The sequence below is a fragment of the Mesocricetus auratus genome, unplaced genomic scaffold (genome assembly GCF_017639785.1).
Source record: "Mesocricetus auratus isolate SY011 unplaced genomic scaffold, BCM_Maur_2.0 Super-Scaffold_6730, whole genome shotgun sequence".
Lineage (NCBI taxonomy): Eukaryota > Metazoa > Chordata > Mammalia > Rodentia > Cricetidae > Mesocricetus > Mesocricetus auratus.
The window spans coordinates 98,440,867-98,459,377 of record NW_024429184.1 but is presented as its reverse complement, the minus strand read 5'-3'; the positions used below and the strand labels follow the sequence as shown (position 1 = coordinate 98,459,377).

At 41.3% G+C, this 18,511-nt stretch overlaps 1 protein-coding gene across 5 annotated transcripts in view; it reads left to right on the top strand.

Annotated features, from left to right (window-relative positions):
* The window catches only part of Ccdc192 (coiled-coil domain containing 192), a 219,678-nt gene that overhangs the window by 25,712 nt on the left and 175,455 nt on the right, over nt 1–18,511 (top strand). For all 5 annotated transcript variants that reach the window (XM_040741785.1, XM_040741784.1, XM_040741789.1 and 2 more), the window contains one exon: nt 6,320–6,430. In XM_040741785.1, coding sequence (XP_040597719.1) covers nt 6,320–6,430 — 111 coding nt within the window. The remainder of the gene's footprint in view (nt 1–6,319; nt 6,431–18,511) is intronic.

Below are 18,511 nucleotides of genomic sequence, written 5' to 3'. Positions count from 1 at the left end.
CCCCAGTTGTGTTTTGCTCCGGGTTTGAACTTTAAAGTATCTTATTGGGTAGCTACAAAGCAACCCCAACATAGATGAACACTGTTCACTGAAGATGGGGACAAAATTTTCACTGTGAGTGAATTCCAATCATGAAAAATTAGAGTGAAAGAATAATATGAAAGTATCTGTTATATAGGTCTCAGGAATGGGAAGAAGATGTCACTAGAGATACACCCAAATCTGTAGGGACTCTGAACAGATGGCAGATAGGTTAAGACATAGAAGTCCATAGGTGTCTGTCAGGCAGAGAGAGAAAAAAAAGCATCATTGAAGAGCCGAGATAACAGACAGGAAGTGTACCCTCTACAAATGTCACTGGAAGAATTTCTAATGTGGAAGAAAGTGGCTGTACCTCAGAGCAGGAGCCCTGCTGGGCACCTGGCGTGTTAGAAGTCTCAGATCTTAGGGACACTGTCTCTAAAACTGACCTGTCAAACTTCTCTCCTATAAAAGTAGAAGCTATGACCACTTTCTTTTCAGCAATCTTTCTTGTAAATTAATGTACATGCATGTATTGACTGTGCTAACTAGTTTAATTCCATCCCTGGCAGAATTTTCTACCACTGTTGTTTGATCACCAAATTGTGTCAGAGAGAATTTTCTTTTAATGGGTTTTTTAATCATCTAGAAGGTTTTAATACCAAACTATTCTTTTGAAGTTGGTTTAATGAAATTATTAATATTGAATGTGTCATCTGTTGAAGTAGTTATCTACTTTATTTGATTAAAGCTTTGTCTTTATAACAGCCCTACCATCACCTGACCCCACGGCTGTAACCTTGTCCTCTGCTCCCCCATCTCACCCCTGGTCCAGGCAAGCAGAACTTCCTGGGTATTAGTGTCACAAGTGGGACACATGGAAAGTATTAAAGAAGCCATTGTCAACACTCACCATGAAGGACAGCTTGCTCTGGTATAACCATCTTCTTTGAGCTGCTGAGCCTCCGATCAATCAACAGTTATTTATTTGGCTTCAGTTAAGGGTTCGGCAAAGTCCTGAGTGACCTCTGCACACACAAGCCAGACTAGGAGTATAACACCAAGTTGTATCCATCAGCGACCTTGAACCAGCTCTCAAGGTTTGAAGAAGTTTAATGGCTGACACAGATGAGTTAAGTCATCTGAGGACACAGAAATAAAGATGGTAAGAACTAGTGAGAGGATAGAGAGAAACTATTGGGATAGATTAGAGAAATCAAGAAAAGAGAGAAAGAACCATAAACTCAAGGGAGAAACTTCTACAACCAAAAATAAGTCTGTGCTTATGCTTTGCATGTCTGTTCCATTAGTAAATTATCAATGCAAATGCATACTCACCTGTATAATAGTTTCGTACTGCTGGGTGGTGGAGGCGCATCCCTTTATTCCCAGCACTTGAGAGGCAGAGGCAGGTGGATCTCTGTGAGTTCGAGGACACCCTGGTCTACAAAGTGAGTTCCAGGACAACCTCCAATGCCACAGAGAAACCCAGTTTTGAAAAGCCAATAATAATGATGATGATGATGATGATGACGATGATGATAGTTTGGCACTTTACTGTAATCAAAGAATATGTTTGATGATTAAAATTGTTTACTAGTGTTTTACTTTGATCATCTTAACTACTATGTGTTTAGATTGATTTGACATTTATATAGAAACATTTAAGACATAAAATTAAAAATTAAAAGTAGGAATTATTGAGTTATTAGAATTTATCCATTAGAAATCACACAGTCTTATTTAAACATAATATTATCCCTTGCATTTTTGCATTGTTATGTCATGAGCCATTTGCCTTTTTCATTGTCTTTTCCATACTTGTTTATAATGCACTTTGATCACATTGGTCCTCTCTGTTACCCTTTCTTATTCTCCCTCTGGCCCTCCCTTTCCCCTTTCATACCCCTAATGTCCCCTTTACTTTCAAGTCTCCCCTCCCTCCTCCACACATGAGAGAAAATGTGCCGCACTTTGAGAATGACTTTTGTGACTTGCCAGGGTCCAGGTGCAGGTCCTAAATCAGGGATGGGGCATTGGCACAGGGAAAACTTCTGACCACTAAGTGGATTGTACTCGTGGCCCTGAAAAGCTCAGACCTTCTTTATTTATACTTAGTTTTTTGTTTTTTTTTTACCAGAGTTACATGAACAGCTTTATTATTGGCTTCTATTTTTAACTTTAAGAAGTACATCACAGCTACTCCTGGAATCCAGTTGTAGAGAGGGAGGAGGGATGAGCAAAGGGATCAAGATCAGACTGGAGAAACCCACAGGAACAGCTGACCTGAACAGGGGGTGCTCATGGACCCCAGAATGAAAGCTGGGAAACCAGCATAGGACCATTCCAGACCCCCTGAATGTGGGTGTCATTTAGGAGACCTGGGCAGTCTATGGGGGCCTCTGGTAGTGGATCAGTATTTATCCCTAGTATACTAATGGACTTTGGGAACCCACTCCACATAGAGGGATACTCTCTCAGCCTAGACATAAGGGGGAGGGTCTAGGCTCTGCTCCAAATGATATGACAGACTTTGAGGATACTCCATGGAAGGCCTTACCCTCCCTGGGGAGCAGAAAGGGGGTCAGTATGAGGCAGAGGAGGAGGAGAGGGATAGGGAACTGGGATTGACATGTAAAACGAGATTGTTTCTAATTTAAATAAAAAAGACAGGAAAAAGAATTTAAAAAAAGAAACACATCACAGTTGAAAGAATACATCTGGGCATTATGAAAACCCCCATTGTTACCTTTTATGCTTCCCCAAATACCCATCCCACCCCTGCATAGCCGTCTTCTAGACATAGAGTTCAGCATTTTTGCAAGACTGACTAAATATCAAGCCAGGCACGCCCTGCTCTTACCATACTTGTGTCAGCTGGCAGCTACTTTTACAAACTTAAAAAGTAATAGACATGGGCACAATGCTTTAAGGACAATATTCAAGTCCAGGCAATTATTTCATATCTGCAAGATATATTTTATACAGTCCCCTTTTCTATAAGAGGGTCCCATGTCTCAATCTCTCTGCAAAAAGCACTCTTTTCCCTTCTCACTATATCATACTTCTTCCATCAGTATGAGCTCCTGTGTATGTATGGTAAAGATGGATCTCTCCATCCCATATTTAACACTGCATCATTCCCATCAGAATATACTGTATCTTATCATTGATTCTATGTGATTGGTACCCAGGAAACTTACTCTCAACAGTTGGTACTATGTGTATTCTTGAGGCCTTTTCCCTATTCTGTGTATGTGTGCCTTACACCCCTTTCAGGAAGTGTGATACATGGTCAATGTTCCAAGTGTGGTTTTCTCATATGTACCTAAATATTTCTATTGTCAGAAAAGCTCCAAGGATTAGGAGTTTTAGTTAGATTTCAGATAAGAGATTTGAGAAACATTATCCCCCTGTTGAAAAGGAACAGAATTTTCAGGGAAAATCACAGCTGTTGCATTACAACAATAAAACTAAAAGCCATTTAAAGAATCACCAATATAATGAGAAAGAAAAGAGCCTCCAAGCTGCACTAATGTTTGCAAATTCTATGCCGTCCCATGGACTACTGGTTCTTGCTAAGTGAGCATTTGTATCCACAGATGTACTTTTGCCAATGGAAATTCATTGGACAGGTAGTCATATGCTCTTCAAGACTAGGCTGCATGACTCCCAAAAGTGATATAACATAATGATCTTCTATGCCATCCATTTTCCTATTGATGGGAAAATTTCATTCTTCTTTATGTCTAACTAAAGCTCCACTGTGTATTTATTCCACATTTTATTTATTTGCTCATTCATTGATGAGCATCTAAGCTGGTTGTCATGAACATCTTTGCAATATACACGGATCTGTAGGTATCACCGTGGTCTGTTGACTTGAAGTTTTGGGGTATATTCCAAAGAGTGGTGCAGGTAGATGGTATGATCTGCATTTTTGAGACAAGCTTGCTTTTGTATAAGCTTTTTCTTGTCACACAGTGAGGGGACACTTGGGGTGCTTAGGAAATGTAGAAGGGCAGCTCAGATCTAGGTGCGGGTGCAGGAGACTGCATTTGAAGGTTTGCTGAGGCTGTGGCACATTCTGGAATGCATGACAAGTTCCTTAAACTGTCTTTACAAAATCCCTTTGTTATTGAGTCTTCAATAGCAGTCAGTTCTGCTTAGTTTTGTCTTTGTGGACCTTCTCTCTTACTTATGTGGCTGAATTTCTTGGTTGGAGAAGTTTGGGGTGCTTGGAGAACTAAGAAATGGATTAGCTGGACCTGACAAAGGTTAACTTTTGAATCCCTGCCCTGGATGAAATGACAGACTATGGACACCCCCATGGGGGGCCTCACCCTCCCTGGGGAAATGAGGGGATAATTGGGGATTGGGGAGGGAAAGGGAGAAGGACCTGGAACTGACTTGTGAAGCAACCTTGTTTCTAATCTAAATTTAAACTGAAAAATGAATAAAAAAATAAATAAATAAAAAGAAATGGATTAGCTGATCTTGACACAGATTTTAAAACCTTTCTCCTGAGATCAAACTTCAGACAAGAGAGCTCTTCCTGGAGACAGCAGTGTAGAACAGGGTTTTACACAGTTTTGTGGAGTCATCAGACCTCTTAATCATTTTCCCTTCCTGCCGAAAATGCTCTACAGTGTGTGTTTATCTCTAAGTATAAATATCTAAGGACTTCGTTTTGAGGCTGCTTTTCTAAAGACATTTGAGTGCATTAAAAATATCATTGTTACATATATATGTACATACATTTATAAATGCATCCAACTGTTGAAGACTTAGTATTGCTCACGTGTGTTTAGGGCTGATCTCTTGAGATTGGCAAACCTTTCATGGGTCCTGTTCCTGAAGAAGACTGATTCTCTCTCTCACAGCAGTCATTACTTGCATGTAGCTCTTGTGTTAATGGGACCTTTTAAGAATCGCTCATCCACTCTGGCATGCCAATTGGTGTCGTCATTATTTTAGGTTTTGTTTAGGCAACAAGATGGTTGTGATTTCCATTTCGTGTCACTGTCATTTATAGAAAACACTATCTCAGCCTTCTACCTCTTACAGTCTTTCTACCACTCTTCCATGTTGTTTACTGAGACTAGGGTGTGGGGATTGTCTTGTATAATGTATCTGTTGGGGCTGGACACCACACAGTCAGTTCTCTGTATGTTGACCTGTCATGAACCCACTCTTGAAATGACTAAATCACCCTGGCATGGGATGGACTATTGACTCACATGGCCTGTATCATCCCTGTTCTAACCTAAGATGCTCACTCCCTACAGGCAAATGTTTGAGGGAACTGTGAATGTCAGACTTTGGTCTAGAAGCCAAATTTGTTGTGTCTTAGAAACATTGTTTTTTCCTGTATTCTATAGTGGTTCATTGATTTTACTAGGCCAGTGGCCCAGCCCCAAGAGTCTACATACAGAAAGGAGAATGAAAGTTTTATTTTAAATGGATGGTTCCACTTACCACCAGATGGCACTAAAGCATTACCAGGAAATGCACACGTATTAAACTGATGGCGTCATAATCCAGAGGGAAAAACAAAGTAGATAGTATATAGGACCATAGTTTACTCTTAGTAAGTTTCATCAGAAACAGCTATCTAGCTGGAGCACGAGCAAGAAAATGACACATCCCCAGGAGGTCAGAATGCTTGCTCCCATCAGAGCCTTTCTGTTTAAGTTTTCAAATTGACCTCTGAACAGTAGTTGCCACATTAGCCAAAGAATGGTTAGGACATTCTCACGGTTCAGTGTCCAGTCTTAAATTCTGTACCAACTCTCTACGCATCCCATAGCTTGTAGAAAGTAATTTGAGAGGTTTGTGTCTGCTGGTCTGGGTCTTACTAACTAGGCTGTGGGAAGACTGAGCTCATTCTAAACCATTGTTGTCCTTGCTTCTGTCTTTTGGAACAGACAAGTGAAAATCAAAGGACACTCATATCTCTCAGTTCAAATGACCTTCCTGAAAGACGAGTGCTCAACACATAACATGTAGGTGACACTTCCTATCAGGATGGGAAACTTGTATCCTAACTTCTTGAAGAACAAAAGTTGCAAGTGAAACAAATTCTAACATGGGTAATTTTGTCCTCACTTTCTGTGGCTGTTCCTTGTTCCTTATTTGTTGCCTTCCCTTTAAACTGAGGTTTTTTTATATAACAATCTGTTATTTTGCTAGTATTAACAAAAGGTTGATAGGAGTCTATGAAGGAAACTTGTCCTTAGTTCAGAGAGTTGTTCAAAAAGTTCTCATAAAAACAAAAACCTTGATTCTTGTTTTGAAGGAAGACTCACCCGTCGGTAGACAGAAGGCTGCGTTTACTTTGGAACAACTGGAGAATTTGGAGATTTGCCTGAAGGAAGCAGAAGAAAAGGCTAAAGCACTATTGGAACAGGTAAGACCTGTCACGGGGACTGGAAATATCCGCTGCTGGGACTGCAGGAGAGCAAGTTAAACGCTTTAGCCTCTGTCCCATTGACCCAACACAAGTGCATACACAGGAACACACACACACACACACACACACACACACATCTCCTTTGTCTTCAGCCTAACACAACACTTCCTTTAATCTGCAGAGAGCTTTTTCAGTCTCTTCAGTCTTTTTTTTCGCATTTGTATTATATTTGGTATTCATTCACTACAAGCCCCTCTGGGAGTTGTGCAGGTCTTTCTTAAGTAAGTGGTTTCCCTGAATAAGCAATGTGTATCTGCATTATAAACAGAAAACTGCAGTATTCTAAGTGAAAACCTAGCAGAACCACACAGATTTTTCTTGAATCGTTTCAGGAAAGTTTAGTCTGAAAAGTGCTCTTTGGATAATGGCTTCCTTTTTGGGTTTTCTAGAATTAAGCAAAGCAGGTCATAGGTGATGCTTGACCTACACTGATTGGAAATTGCATGGCAGATGTTCCCTGTATATGGCTAGGCCTTGAGTTTTAGTCATAGTGGATGTGGCTATCAAAAATTCTCAGTCCAGAGTCGGTACCATTTCCTAATAATACCACATTTTTTGGGAAAAATACAGTACAATACTTGTTGTCATGAACTTAGAGTACAAATCTTCCCAGAGCTGGGTCTCCCCAAGTGACACAAGGTCACCAATGCACACTTTTAATGACAATGTGTGGAAAGAAAAGGACAGGAGACCCTAAATGCTAGAAATCTTCATTAATTTCTCATGGCTTGGAGGCTTGCATACCTGGGAGGATGTTATTTCATGAGACTTTTAGATTAACACAGGTACTTATACATCTGAGTCGTACAGGAATGTTTTTAGGGACGTTTAGGGAAAGGAGAGTGTGTGTCATGAGAAGAGCTATAATTGGCATGCATGGAATCAAGCAACAGCCTTTATTTTCTTTTGCACTTACAAAGCAAACGTATTGTTTGGCGGCTGCTTATTGTGTAGTGACTAAATGTAATCGATGCTGTGGTTTTTACAAGACTTTTGTCAATCAGTGAAACTGTGATGTTCTTTTGGGAAAGTGTCCATCACAGATCTATGTCCTATCAACTGTTGTTTCCCTAAAATAAACTTCAAACAATAGCAAAATCTTGAATGACATAGAAATTAATGGTGGACATGAAAGACTGTTTCTAACTCCTTCCCACAGAAGACCAGAATTTCAGAGAAGTTTTGAATGAGTAACTAAAGGAGAATTCCCTGCACTATGGTGTGTGTTTATTTTATAGTCAAATGCTTTTATGACCAATTCCCTCCCTCTACTCTCTGAAACAAGTTGTTTTATTGTCCAAGTGGCCTCAAACTCATTCTATATGCAAGGCTGACCTCAAGTTCATGGCAATCCTCCTGTGTCAGTCTCCTGAATCCTGGGATTAAAAGTGTGCCTCGACACACTCAGCTATGATATTTGCATTAAAATAAGTGAGATTCGATTTATTCATAAAATTTGTTTTTTATGGAGTATTTTATTTTACATAAACCACTTGAGTTCTTAACTGGAAGATTCCCTTGACATAACACCAAATAACCAGCGGTAGTTTTTCAACATTTAAGAAATTAAGTGGAAATTAAAATGGACATGATTTCATCTAAATTCTTTGTTTCGACACAGTAAGAGGCTGGTGAGCTGCTTGGTAAAGAAAGGTATACAAGCCTATTTCTCCATAGCTCACAGAAAACAGAATTGGTGGATGGGTAGACAGGGGAAGCAGGTTCTCTCATAACTCCGGGTGACAGGCATGGTAACATTAAGTTTTACTGTCCTGACATAGTTCTTGACATTTCAGACTTGTATGACAAAGTGAATTTAGCTAGAAGTTGGCAAGAGTGGGAGGAAAGGAAAGAACTCTGTGTGAAACACATTACAGGGATTTACAATGTTGCGTTTTTTAATTAAGTTGAGCATTTTATTACAGTTGGCTGACTCTACCACTACTGTTGAAACAGATCAATCAAATATAAACATAGCTCTCAAAGGGGTTAACCCTGAGATTTTTGGCTTCCTGTTCTAACCTTATCTTTGAGCAGATAAAGAGCTGTAGTTAGCTGAATCTTGTAATAAGCAGTTGATGGCAGAATTAGTTTTGGATGACTTTTGGGTACTGTAACATAAAATGGGAGATAGAGTTAGTAGAGTAGGTAAACATGCCATATGTATTGGCTGTGGAAGAAATGTCATGATCCCATGCAAGGGTTAGCCCAGAGAAAACAAAGCTGATAGCTCAACTTTTTCCAGCTAGTGTTTCTGTCTGGTAGAAATGAGCCATAGACAAGACACAGCAAGGGGCCTCCTATGGCTTCCACAAAGCAAGGCTATTTGGTAGAAGAAATGCAGAAGGACAGAAACTGGAGAAAAAGAGAGCCATGTTTTCATCTTTCATTTGGGAGAAAGCAGTATGCGCTTTAAGACTTTCTGCTCCAGGTAGGCTTCATTTTCCCTTTAACTGACGGCGTGGACATTTCATAAGGCCCCAAACGATATCCCTAACTGCTACCCTGCCGTCTATCTGACAGCTATGTTGCATACAAAGAAAAGCAGTTTCCTGTATCTCCTGGAGTCTCCCTGCATGAAACTCTCTTATCGTAGAGAATGAATGAGGTAATAGTGAGGATGAAGCAGTAAGTGGTAGGAGGCGACCTAAGCTCACAGGTACATCCAAGACTATGACAAGAATATGACAAGCCCTCGGCAACACGCTGTAAATGCTGCGCAGTGAGTGAGCTCAGCATCTTTTGATTCCTTTTCAACAATTGTATTTGCTTTGTTTATTTGTTCATTCATTTACTATGTGTGTATGTGTGTGAATGTACGTGTGTATATGTATGTGTGTATGTGCATGTGTGTATATGTGCATATGTGTATATATTTGTGTGTATGTGCTTGTATGCATATGTGTATGTATATATATGTTTATGTTGTATGTGCTTGTGTGTATATGTGTATATGTATGTATATATGTAGGTGTGTATATGTGTGTGTGTGTGTGTGTGTGTGTGCATGCATGTGTGTTGGTCAGAGGACAACTTGCAGATGTTGTTTCTCTGCTTCTACTATGTGGGTCTCAAGGATGGAAGTTGGTGATCAGCTTGCCTGTAAGCACTTTCATTTTCTGAGACATCTTTCTAGCTGTTAACTTCTTTCTTACTGTCCCTCCAGTGTTCCAAGGGCAGAGCTTAGATTTATAGGGGCAATGTTATTACAATCTCCACTTACAGTGAGGGCAACGAATCTTGCAAATATTCTCATTTCCTCAATGTCATATAGTCAGAAAATGGTAAATTTGGCATTGGAACTCAAATATGTTTAATTGAGCATCTTTTTAAAAAATGTTTTCATTAAGTTTTTTCATACAATATTTTTGATCATGCCCCCTTCTCCCCAGCTACTCCCAGATTCTCCTCACCCCCCCCATCCAACTTTATGCTCTCTTTCTGTCTCACTTCCTCTCAAAAACAAAAATAAAAAACTGAAATCAAAGCAAATAAAAATCAATAAGACAAAAAATCAAAACAAAACAACCTCTATCCACCCCCCTCACAAATGCACACAGCACCACAGAGTTAGTGTTCTGTTGGCCAGCTACTCCCAGACAAGGGGTCTGCCCTGGAATATAGTTATATACCCAGTGGTGTTCCATTGAAGAAAACTTACTTTCCCATTGGAGAAAACAATAGCTTCTTGGTTAGTGGTGAGATCCTATGTCTGTTTCCATCCTCAATGCTGGGACCCCATCTGGGTTAAACCTGTGCGGGTCTTATGTGTGTTGCCACAGTCTCTGTGAATTCTTATGTGCATCAGTTCTTTGTTGGCCACAGGGGTACCAGAAGTCCTCCCCACCAAAAAAAAAAAAAAAAAAAAAGAAAGAGAGAGAGAGAGAGAGAGAGAGAGAGAGAGAGAGAGAGAAATGCGAAATGCCATCACAGGGTATTACTAACACTATTGGCTGCCCTACAGAACTTAAGGTCCTGCTGCTGAAAATAACCCTCATATTTCTTATGAGTATAGAGGCACAAATCAATGGCAGAGAAGTTTTTTCCCTACCCTGGAACATTGAATAAGAAGAATTTCTCTTGATTCCTTAGCTGTGATTTCCAACTTTGAGGGCTTATTGGCCAGATTGGCAGGCCCTTCCTACAGGATTTCTGTTTTACTAGATATGGTGTAGGGCTTAGTTTTAACACAGTTGCTAACACAGAACTCAGACGGATTTTCTTCACTGTTATCTTGAGCTCCCTAGCTGTGTGGAGTGATAGTGTCACTTAGGATTCGATTTGAGTGCACTAAATAGACAACCCGGAAAAGGTAGGTGTTGGCTTTTCCTCGCATAGAGTGTGCATGGTGGTAGGCACCTGGAGGCTTGGGCTTTGTCTCTTTTGCATTCACGAATGTGGTGTCAGTCCTCAAGGACCAGGATGCCCTGCAGCTGCACTGTCTATCCACATGTCAGGAAGCAATAGGAAAGAGGCAAATGCAAGGCAGAGATGGTTTTTCTAGAGACTTCTGTTAATCCTCACATGTCATTGACCCTTGTATTTGCATTAGAGATGAGAAATACAGTAACCATTGTCTCCACCACAAGCGTTGGGATTCTTTCACTAAGAAAGGGAAAATGAATATTCAGTAGGATCAGGGATCTCTGCCTCTGTATCCAACCCATTGACCACACTGGAGCACACAGAACCTTAACCCGGTGAACTCCATGCTCTTCTGTATAGAGACAAGTGTTCCCAGCACCTCTTGTTAATGATGGAACTCTTTTACCACACTGACTCACCTTGATCCCCTTGGCAGAAACTTTAGCTCTCCTGGATGTCTTGGTTAATCCTTGAACTCTAAATGCTGTCCCATGGGCTCTACCTGTGTGATATTCATCAGTCACTGCTCTCTGGAAGTCCTATTGATCAGATTGTGTTGGGAAGGTATTTATGCTCTTGAAGCACTAGAAGAGACCCACTTGGGACATGGTATGGTAGCTCACAGTGAAGACACATTTGAGAGCTCACAGTAGAGACCCATTTGGGACATGCTTCATAATAAGACAAGTGAAGTTTTCTGTTTGCTGTTTTGGTGCATATAACTGACATAACACCTGCACCGCAAAGATATATTACCCACTGGATATCTTTTAAGCATAGAAAAGACATTGGGAATATAACCAGAAAAAATATTGTCCTGGGAACTCTGTATTCCAGTATTCAGAGGAAATGTCAGCAAAACAGTGAGCTGTGTCTCAAGCTAGCAAAGAGTGACATGAACTGAATTCTAGAACACCCAACTTCTTGGAGTTGTGTGACAACGGAGAGATACAAAGAGGTAGGGACAGATTCTCTCAATCTTTATTTCAAAGAGAGAAATTATAGTGTTGTGTTTTCTTAGAGTGAATAAGAAAGTTGGAAGCAACCTAAGAAGAGGCAAAATGATAAAGAAAAAAAAAACCTTCAATGTCTCCTCTGCTGCCTCTATATTCCTTCTCTCTGAGAACTCCCCCTAATTTTTTTTTTGCAAGATCCCAATGTGGGCTCTGCTGGCTTTGAAAGTTGTGCATGTTTACCTGCTTTCGGCTTTCTGTCTGTTGTCCTGCGTAGCACTCCATTTCACAGACATTTACTGATCACTGTGGTGGAAGGAGAGACACAGCTTCGAGCAGCCTGGCAAATTCTCTCACTCAGAGAAGACACACATGTGGGAGGAGGACACAGGCGCTGGCACACAGAGCTTCAGGTGCTCCTGCTGATTTGCTGGGCTAGGCTAGAGAAAGCCTGTGGGGACCGTGCCGGGGGCTTCATTCTGCCTGGGAAGCCTACATATTGAGATTAGACCCTGGGCTCTCGCCCTTGAGAGAATGGGGATTGCAGTCCCTTCACACTCTGAGTATGTCTCTGCACTCTTTGTGCGTCTGTGTGTGTGTGTGTGTGTGTGTGTGTGTGTGTCTGTCTGTATGTCTCTGTCTCTTTGTGTGTTTGTCTTTGTCTCTCTGTCTCTCTCTGTGTGTGTGTCTCTCTCTGTGTGTGTGTGTGTGTGTGTGTGTGTGTGAGAGAGAGAGATTGTTGTGTTAGAAAGTGAACAATGAGAGCTTAAGCCACGTTACTGTCTTAGGTTATTGGTGAGCCTCAGGTTTTGTCTTCAATATGAGGTTTCCAAAGCAAAGCAAATGGGACATTGCTTTCAGGACTCCTTTGGCGGGAGTTTATAATAAACAGGGAAACAGAGCTCAAGTGTCAGCTGGTGACTGGAAGGAAATGGACCATAGGAGCAAAATAGAGGTGATTTTGCAGTTACTTTCTCTTGGGAGTTTTATCATATCATATTGAGCCTCTATTCTGCAGGCATTTGTATGTGTGTTGTTATTCAGCTCGTACAAGAAAGAAACAGAAACCCAAAGGTTTGACTCTAACAATGAAACCGTAGTTGAACATTTCACGTCAAAGGCTCTAAGTATCTTCCCATTATTTTTCTTGTCTTACACCTCAGTGTTGGATTTATATTTTCTTTCAGAGATAGAAGGAAGTTTTATACAGTGAGATGTGCATTTGATGGCTAAAAATATTTTGATATTGCCCCCAAATAAAATAGCCCAAGTTCATCTTTACTGTTCAGATGCGACAGTGGATCCCCTGATGCAAGCTTATTTGAAATAAGCCGTGCCAGCATGGTAGGAGTATTCATTCTGGAAATGCTCAGAAATCTTGCTCCACATGTAGTATGAAAGCAGCAGGCTTTATGAATGAGTTTCTGTTTTCTGATCTAGTTTGAAGTCTACTTTTAATGTCACAGAAGCACATGCAGTTAGTTTGGTTTGGAATGGGTTTCTTTGTCACTAGGAAGTCTCATTATTTGGAGCCTCATTGAGTTAGTCTGGGCTAATCAAAGTCCTGATTGATTTAGAGGCAGAGTTCCTTTTTAATTATAGATCCTAGCCCCCTGCTTTCTAGTTGAATGTTAATCTTCACTCTGACGGGGTTGTTGGGAATAAATTGGACAATGCACGGGCAAAAATTCAAGTCCCTGAAAAGATTTTTTTGTTTTGAATGGAATCAGGCAGGACAACAGACTGGCTTCTGTTGTTGTTGCAGGCTGGCTGAGTGAACGACTAGCCTGTTACATAACTGACGACTTCCTTTGGCTTGTAAATGTCAAGATCAAACTGAGGTCAGTTTTAAATAGCTGACTGGGTGCTAATTAATGCGATTTTCCTATACAAGGGAAAGCAGAAGGCTTCCCCACAGAGTCTTAGCTTTGTTGATAAGACCAGGCATCCTTTGGTACAGGCTTCACCTGTATTATCTTTTAATGTTTCCTCTGTGAAAGCAAACTCTCTCTTTTTTTTTTTTGTTTGCAAGTAAAATAGGAAGTTAATGACTTTTTCTGCGGTAATAAAATAACTAGGGGTGGGCACTTTATACAAGGAAAGAGGTTTATTTGGTTTCTAGATTCCAAGGATCAGAAGCATGGAATCAACATCTCTTGGCCCTGGCAAGAGACTCTTAGTGGATCCTATCACTATGGGAATTTAAGGAAGATAGTGAGTGATGCATGCACAGGAGAGATTTGGAACAAATGCCTGGGTGGCTTCTGACAGCAGTAATTCCCCACTCCTGCAGAACACAAGCACTTGTGTGAAAAAGCTTTACTCCAACCCCATCAGGAGATGTAGCTCCCAGACCTCAGCCCCATGCACCAGACCCCACTCCTTAACAGTCTCCTTCCTCGGCACCCACTCTGGGGTCTGAGTTCCCAACACACATATCTGTCAGGATCCAACCATACCTAAACAACAACATTTAGGTCCATGATTTTATTCACTTATTTTATTCCTCAGGGAATATTTATTGAACCTGTAACACCTCGTGCAGTTGTTCAAACAGTCCTATATAGCTATATGCCATTTTGCTGAAGGAAGTCCCTCAGTGGACTTGCAGGACTCTTGTCTGCTCTGTTCCACTTTCCCTTGGTGACCTGGCTCCAGGATACACACCGTTAAGAATGTCCCAGATTGTCTTCTTGTCCCTAAACACGATACCTGCTAAAACAGCTCCGCCAAGGCTACCAGAGTCAGCTCAAGTGCTACCTCTCCAATACATCAGCCTCCTACTACAAACCTGTCCCTTGTTCCATAGTGAGAAATGCTACTAGACACCTCATGGTTAAAATGACAAAGCTGACTCCTCTCTCGGTTCTGCTTCCTCGCCCTACACAGTCAAGTGCTATGAACGGTCTTTTCCTCAGGAGACATAAGCAAACCCCTTCTCATTTCAAATAGACACCAACAAAAGACTCGAAGGGACAGTTCCACCCAGTGTACCTTGGTGAACCAACGAGTGAGGGTTACTTATAGGTGGCTGTGTCACTGAATGGAAACACCTCCCATCTCTTCAGGACCTGAATTTTTGCCCTCACGTTGTCCAGTTTATACCCAACAACCCAGTACCAGAATGAAGATTAGTGTCTGGTAGAAAGGAGATTGTCAGGTTTTTAGAATTAAAGGAGGCCTTGTAAGCCCTTCCCCTCAGCAAATGACTGTTAACTGTCCATCAGTCTTTTAGAAGAGATGGAGCCCCTCCCCTCATCCAGCATGAAAGAAAGTTAATGGTTCCAACCATGTTCAGGTCTCCTGTGGTAATCATAGCACTGACAGTTGAAGGAAGCAGTTGGCCACATTGAATCTGGAGGACAGCTGGTTTACATTATAATACGTCATGCCTTCCATATAGATTTTTGGATCCATCGTTCTTCCGTTTCCACCATCATAACCCTTTTCAGACCACCCTCTGCAATAGGAAGGAACGCCTGACTTATCCATTACTGTCCTCGTTTAGTGACTTACCAGTATTATAGCTGGAATAAAATCTTCCAACACTTACCCCACATTTCTCCTCAGCTTAAAAGCCAAGCTTTGTGCCTGCTTCTCTGTTGTCAAAGTAAACTCTATTCTTTTTTTTAAATTTAAATTTAAATTAGAAACAAGGTTGCTTCACATGTCAATTCCAGGTCCCTCTCCCTTTTCCTCCCCTCCTCCCATGCCCTCCCAGCAATCCCCCCAATATCCCCTCATTTCCCCAGGGAGGGTGAGGCCCTCCATGGGGGTGTCCATAGTCTGTCATTTCATCCAGGGCAGGGCCTACACCCTCCCGCAAGAGTCCAGGGTGAGAGAACATCTCTCATTGTTGGATGGGAACCCAAAATCCATTTGTATACCTGGGATAAACACTGATCTACTACCCAAGGCTCAATAGATTACCTAGGCTTCCTCACTGACACTCACCTTCAGGGGGTCTTGAACAGTCCCATGCTGGATTCCCAGGCATCATCATCAAGAGCTAACCCTTGTCAGGTCAGCTGCCTCTGGGGGTTAAGCCAGCCCAGTCTTAACCCCTTTGGTCATCAGTCCTCCCTCTCTGTCACTGGATTTCTTGAGTTCAGCTCAGTGTTTAGCTGTGGGAGTCTGCCTCTGCTTCCATCAGCCACTGAATGAAGGTTCTGTTTCCCAGACTCTCTGGCCATGGGAACTCTATTCTTTAACATACCTCACACTTGTTTCTCCAAGCTTGTCTGACTCTACTTCCTGCAAACTATTGTTAGCATTTTCTCTTCTTTTCCTATGGCCTTAGTTTTTCATGTGTCCTAAGTGTTTTGCCTGCATGTATATAAGTGTGGCATATGTGCCGTTTCCCACAGAAATCAGAAGAGGACATCAGATCTCCTAAAACTAGAGTTACAGGTGTTTCTCTACCGCCACGTGGTTGTTGGTAACCAAGCCTGGGTCCTCTGCATGAGCAATGCGTGCTCTGAGCTGTGGAATTCTACCATTTACACTGTATTCACTGTACAAGCTGTTCTGTCTAAGGGAAAAGGGGAGGATGGTCCTCTGAATCAAATTTGAATGCACTCTTTCCCTTTGGCCCTGTTTAGACATCCCATGCTCTGTTCCTATGATCTTTGTTCACTCTTTCTCCTGATCCCAGAAGCCGCAAGAAAGCCCTGGTTTAAGTCGGGCGTTGGTGGTGCACACCTTTAATCCCAGCACTCGGGAGGCAGAGGCAGGTGGATCTCTGTGAGTTCAAGGCCATCTGGTCTACAGAGTGAGTTCCAGGACAGCCTCCAAAACAATACAGAGAAACCCTGTCTTGAAAAACCAAAATAAACAAACAAACAAATAAATAAAGTCCTCTTTTCCAGATGGTTCAGATACCATCCTCCAAAGCAAGAGGACGGGGTTTGGCAGCAGGCAGCCCTGATGTTTTCTTTCAGCCACAACAGTTGGTGTTGACATGCAGGCAGTGGGAACCAATGGAAGGGTGCGGGGCTGTTGTGGGGCACAAATTCAGATTTGTTTTCAAGAGACAAATCTGAGGCTCCTGAGAAGGACCGATCAATGTATAGATACTTAGAAGGACCAATCAATGTATGGATACTTGTAAAAGCCTAGTTTTAAAATGGTTAAGACTCACTCTAAGATGGTGATAATGAGAAGAAGGCAGAGACAAGAAATACTTAGCAGTTGTGATTCCTGATTGATGAAATGAAACTAGGATTCAAGACTGGTCTCCTAGTTGCAGATGGCTGTGATCGGAAGTTGTCTGTCTCATATGTAAGTTTTTACATGCTGAAGATTTTTGGTTTTCCAAGGAAGGCTCCATGGAGGCTTATTAGCACTCATTCTGTGGAGCCATCTGTCCAGCAGGGCCTGTAACTTGGCTTCCTTAGATCTTAGGAATTTCAGACTTTGAAGTTACATAGTAGCTGTAAACTCATTCTCAGAAACAGGTTATTTTTTCCCCTTATACTCATGTTCAATCCCCAGACTATGTGTTTTCTGTGTAAAGATCCCATTTATTAACCATGGGACAGTTCAGTGTTCACATCTGGAATTATACAAATGCTAGCCATTTGAGGATATTTAAGAAGATGCACAGTGATAAACAGTAGTCTCAGGTAGGCCTTTCAAAATGAGCTTCTAAGGACTCTAGATGTGGCTATCTTCAAATATAGGGCTATTTGCATAGTATTATCAATAAATTATTGACTTTTAATACTGCCATCTTCTTAAGAGTAAACGAGTGTCCTGTGTCTACACAACTCTTTGACTATAGAAGCATATATGAAAACCCAACTGTCCTCTAAAAAGAGAGATATTATGATTTGGAAAATAGAAAACAATACCGTTCATTTAACATTGTCTTTTGTTAGTGGCAATGCTGATTTTGTTTTGTTTTGTTTTGTTTTTGAGTGAGAACCTAGCCCAGGCTGGCTGGGAATTCAACTATGTGGATTAGGTTGGTCTTAAACTTGTAGTGAGCCTCCTGTGTCTGAGAAATGAGATTAGAGGCACAAGTCACCATGCCCAGCTGTAAAAGCTGTTTTTAATTAAAATATGTTATTATGTTATCATATGTGGAATTTATCATTTTTAAATGAACTAATGGCAATGCTTTGTAAAAGATGTTTTCACTCTTAATATAGTAAACACCAATAGATAAAATCAATATAACAAAAGATCCTAATGGTCCTTGTTGGGGAAGTCCTGTTATTTGCCTGTTATTTGTCAATAAAGCACTGTCTGGCCTATAGGGAATCTAAATAGGAGGGACTAGGAGTCCAGGAGGACTCTGGGAAGGGGAAACACAAGAGTTCGAGATGTAACCGCCATGGGGTAGGAAGCCCGGAACTATTCTCCAGTAAGAGAAATACTTAGATTAACAATTATGGGGTAATTACTTAAGTCAGAGCTAGCCAGTAAGAAACAAGCAAGGCCAACAGCTTCATAATTAATATAGCCTCCTGTGTGTTTATTTGGGACTGATGGGGCTCTGGAATCAGACTGGCGGGAAGGCTCCTTTCAAAGAAAAAGCTTCTTTTGATAGGTCCTCAATATTTACTTAGAATATTAAAAGCACCCAGATTTTTAGCCAAGTGGTAGTGATGCATGCCATTAATCCCAGCACTCGGGAAGCAGAGGCAGGCAACTCTCTGTGAATTCCAGACCAGCCTGGTCTACAAGAGCTAGTTCC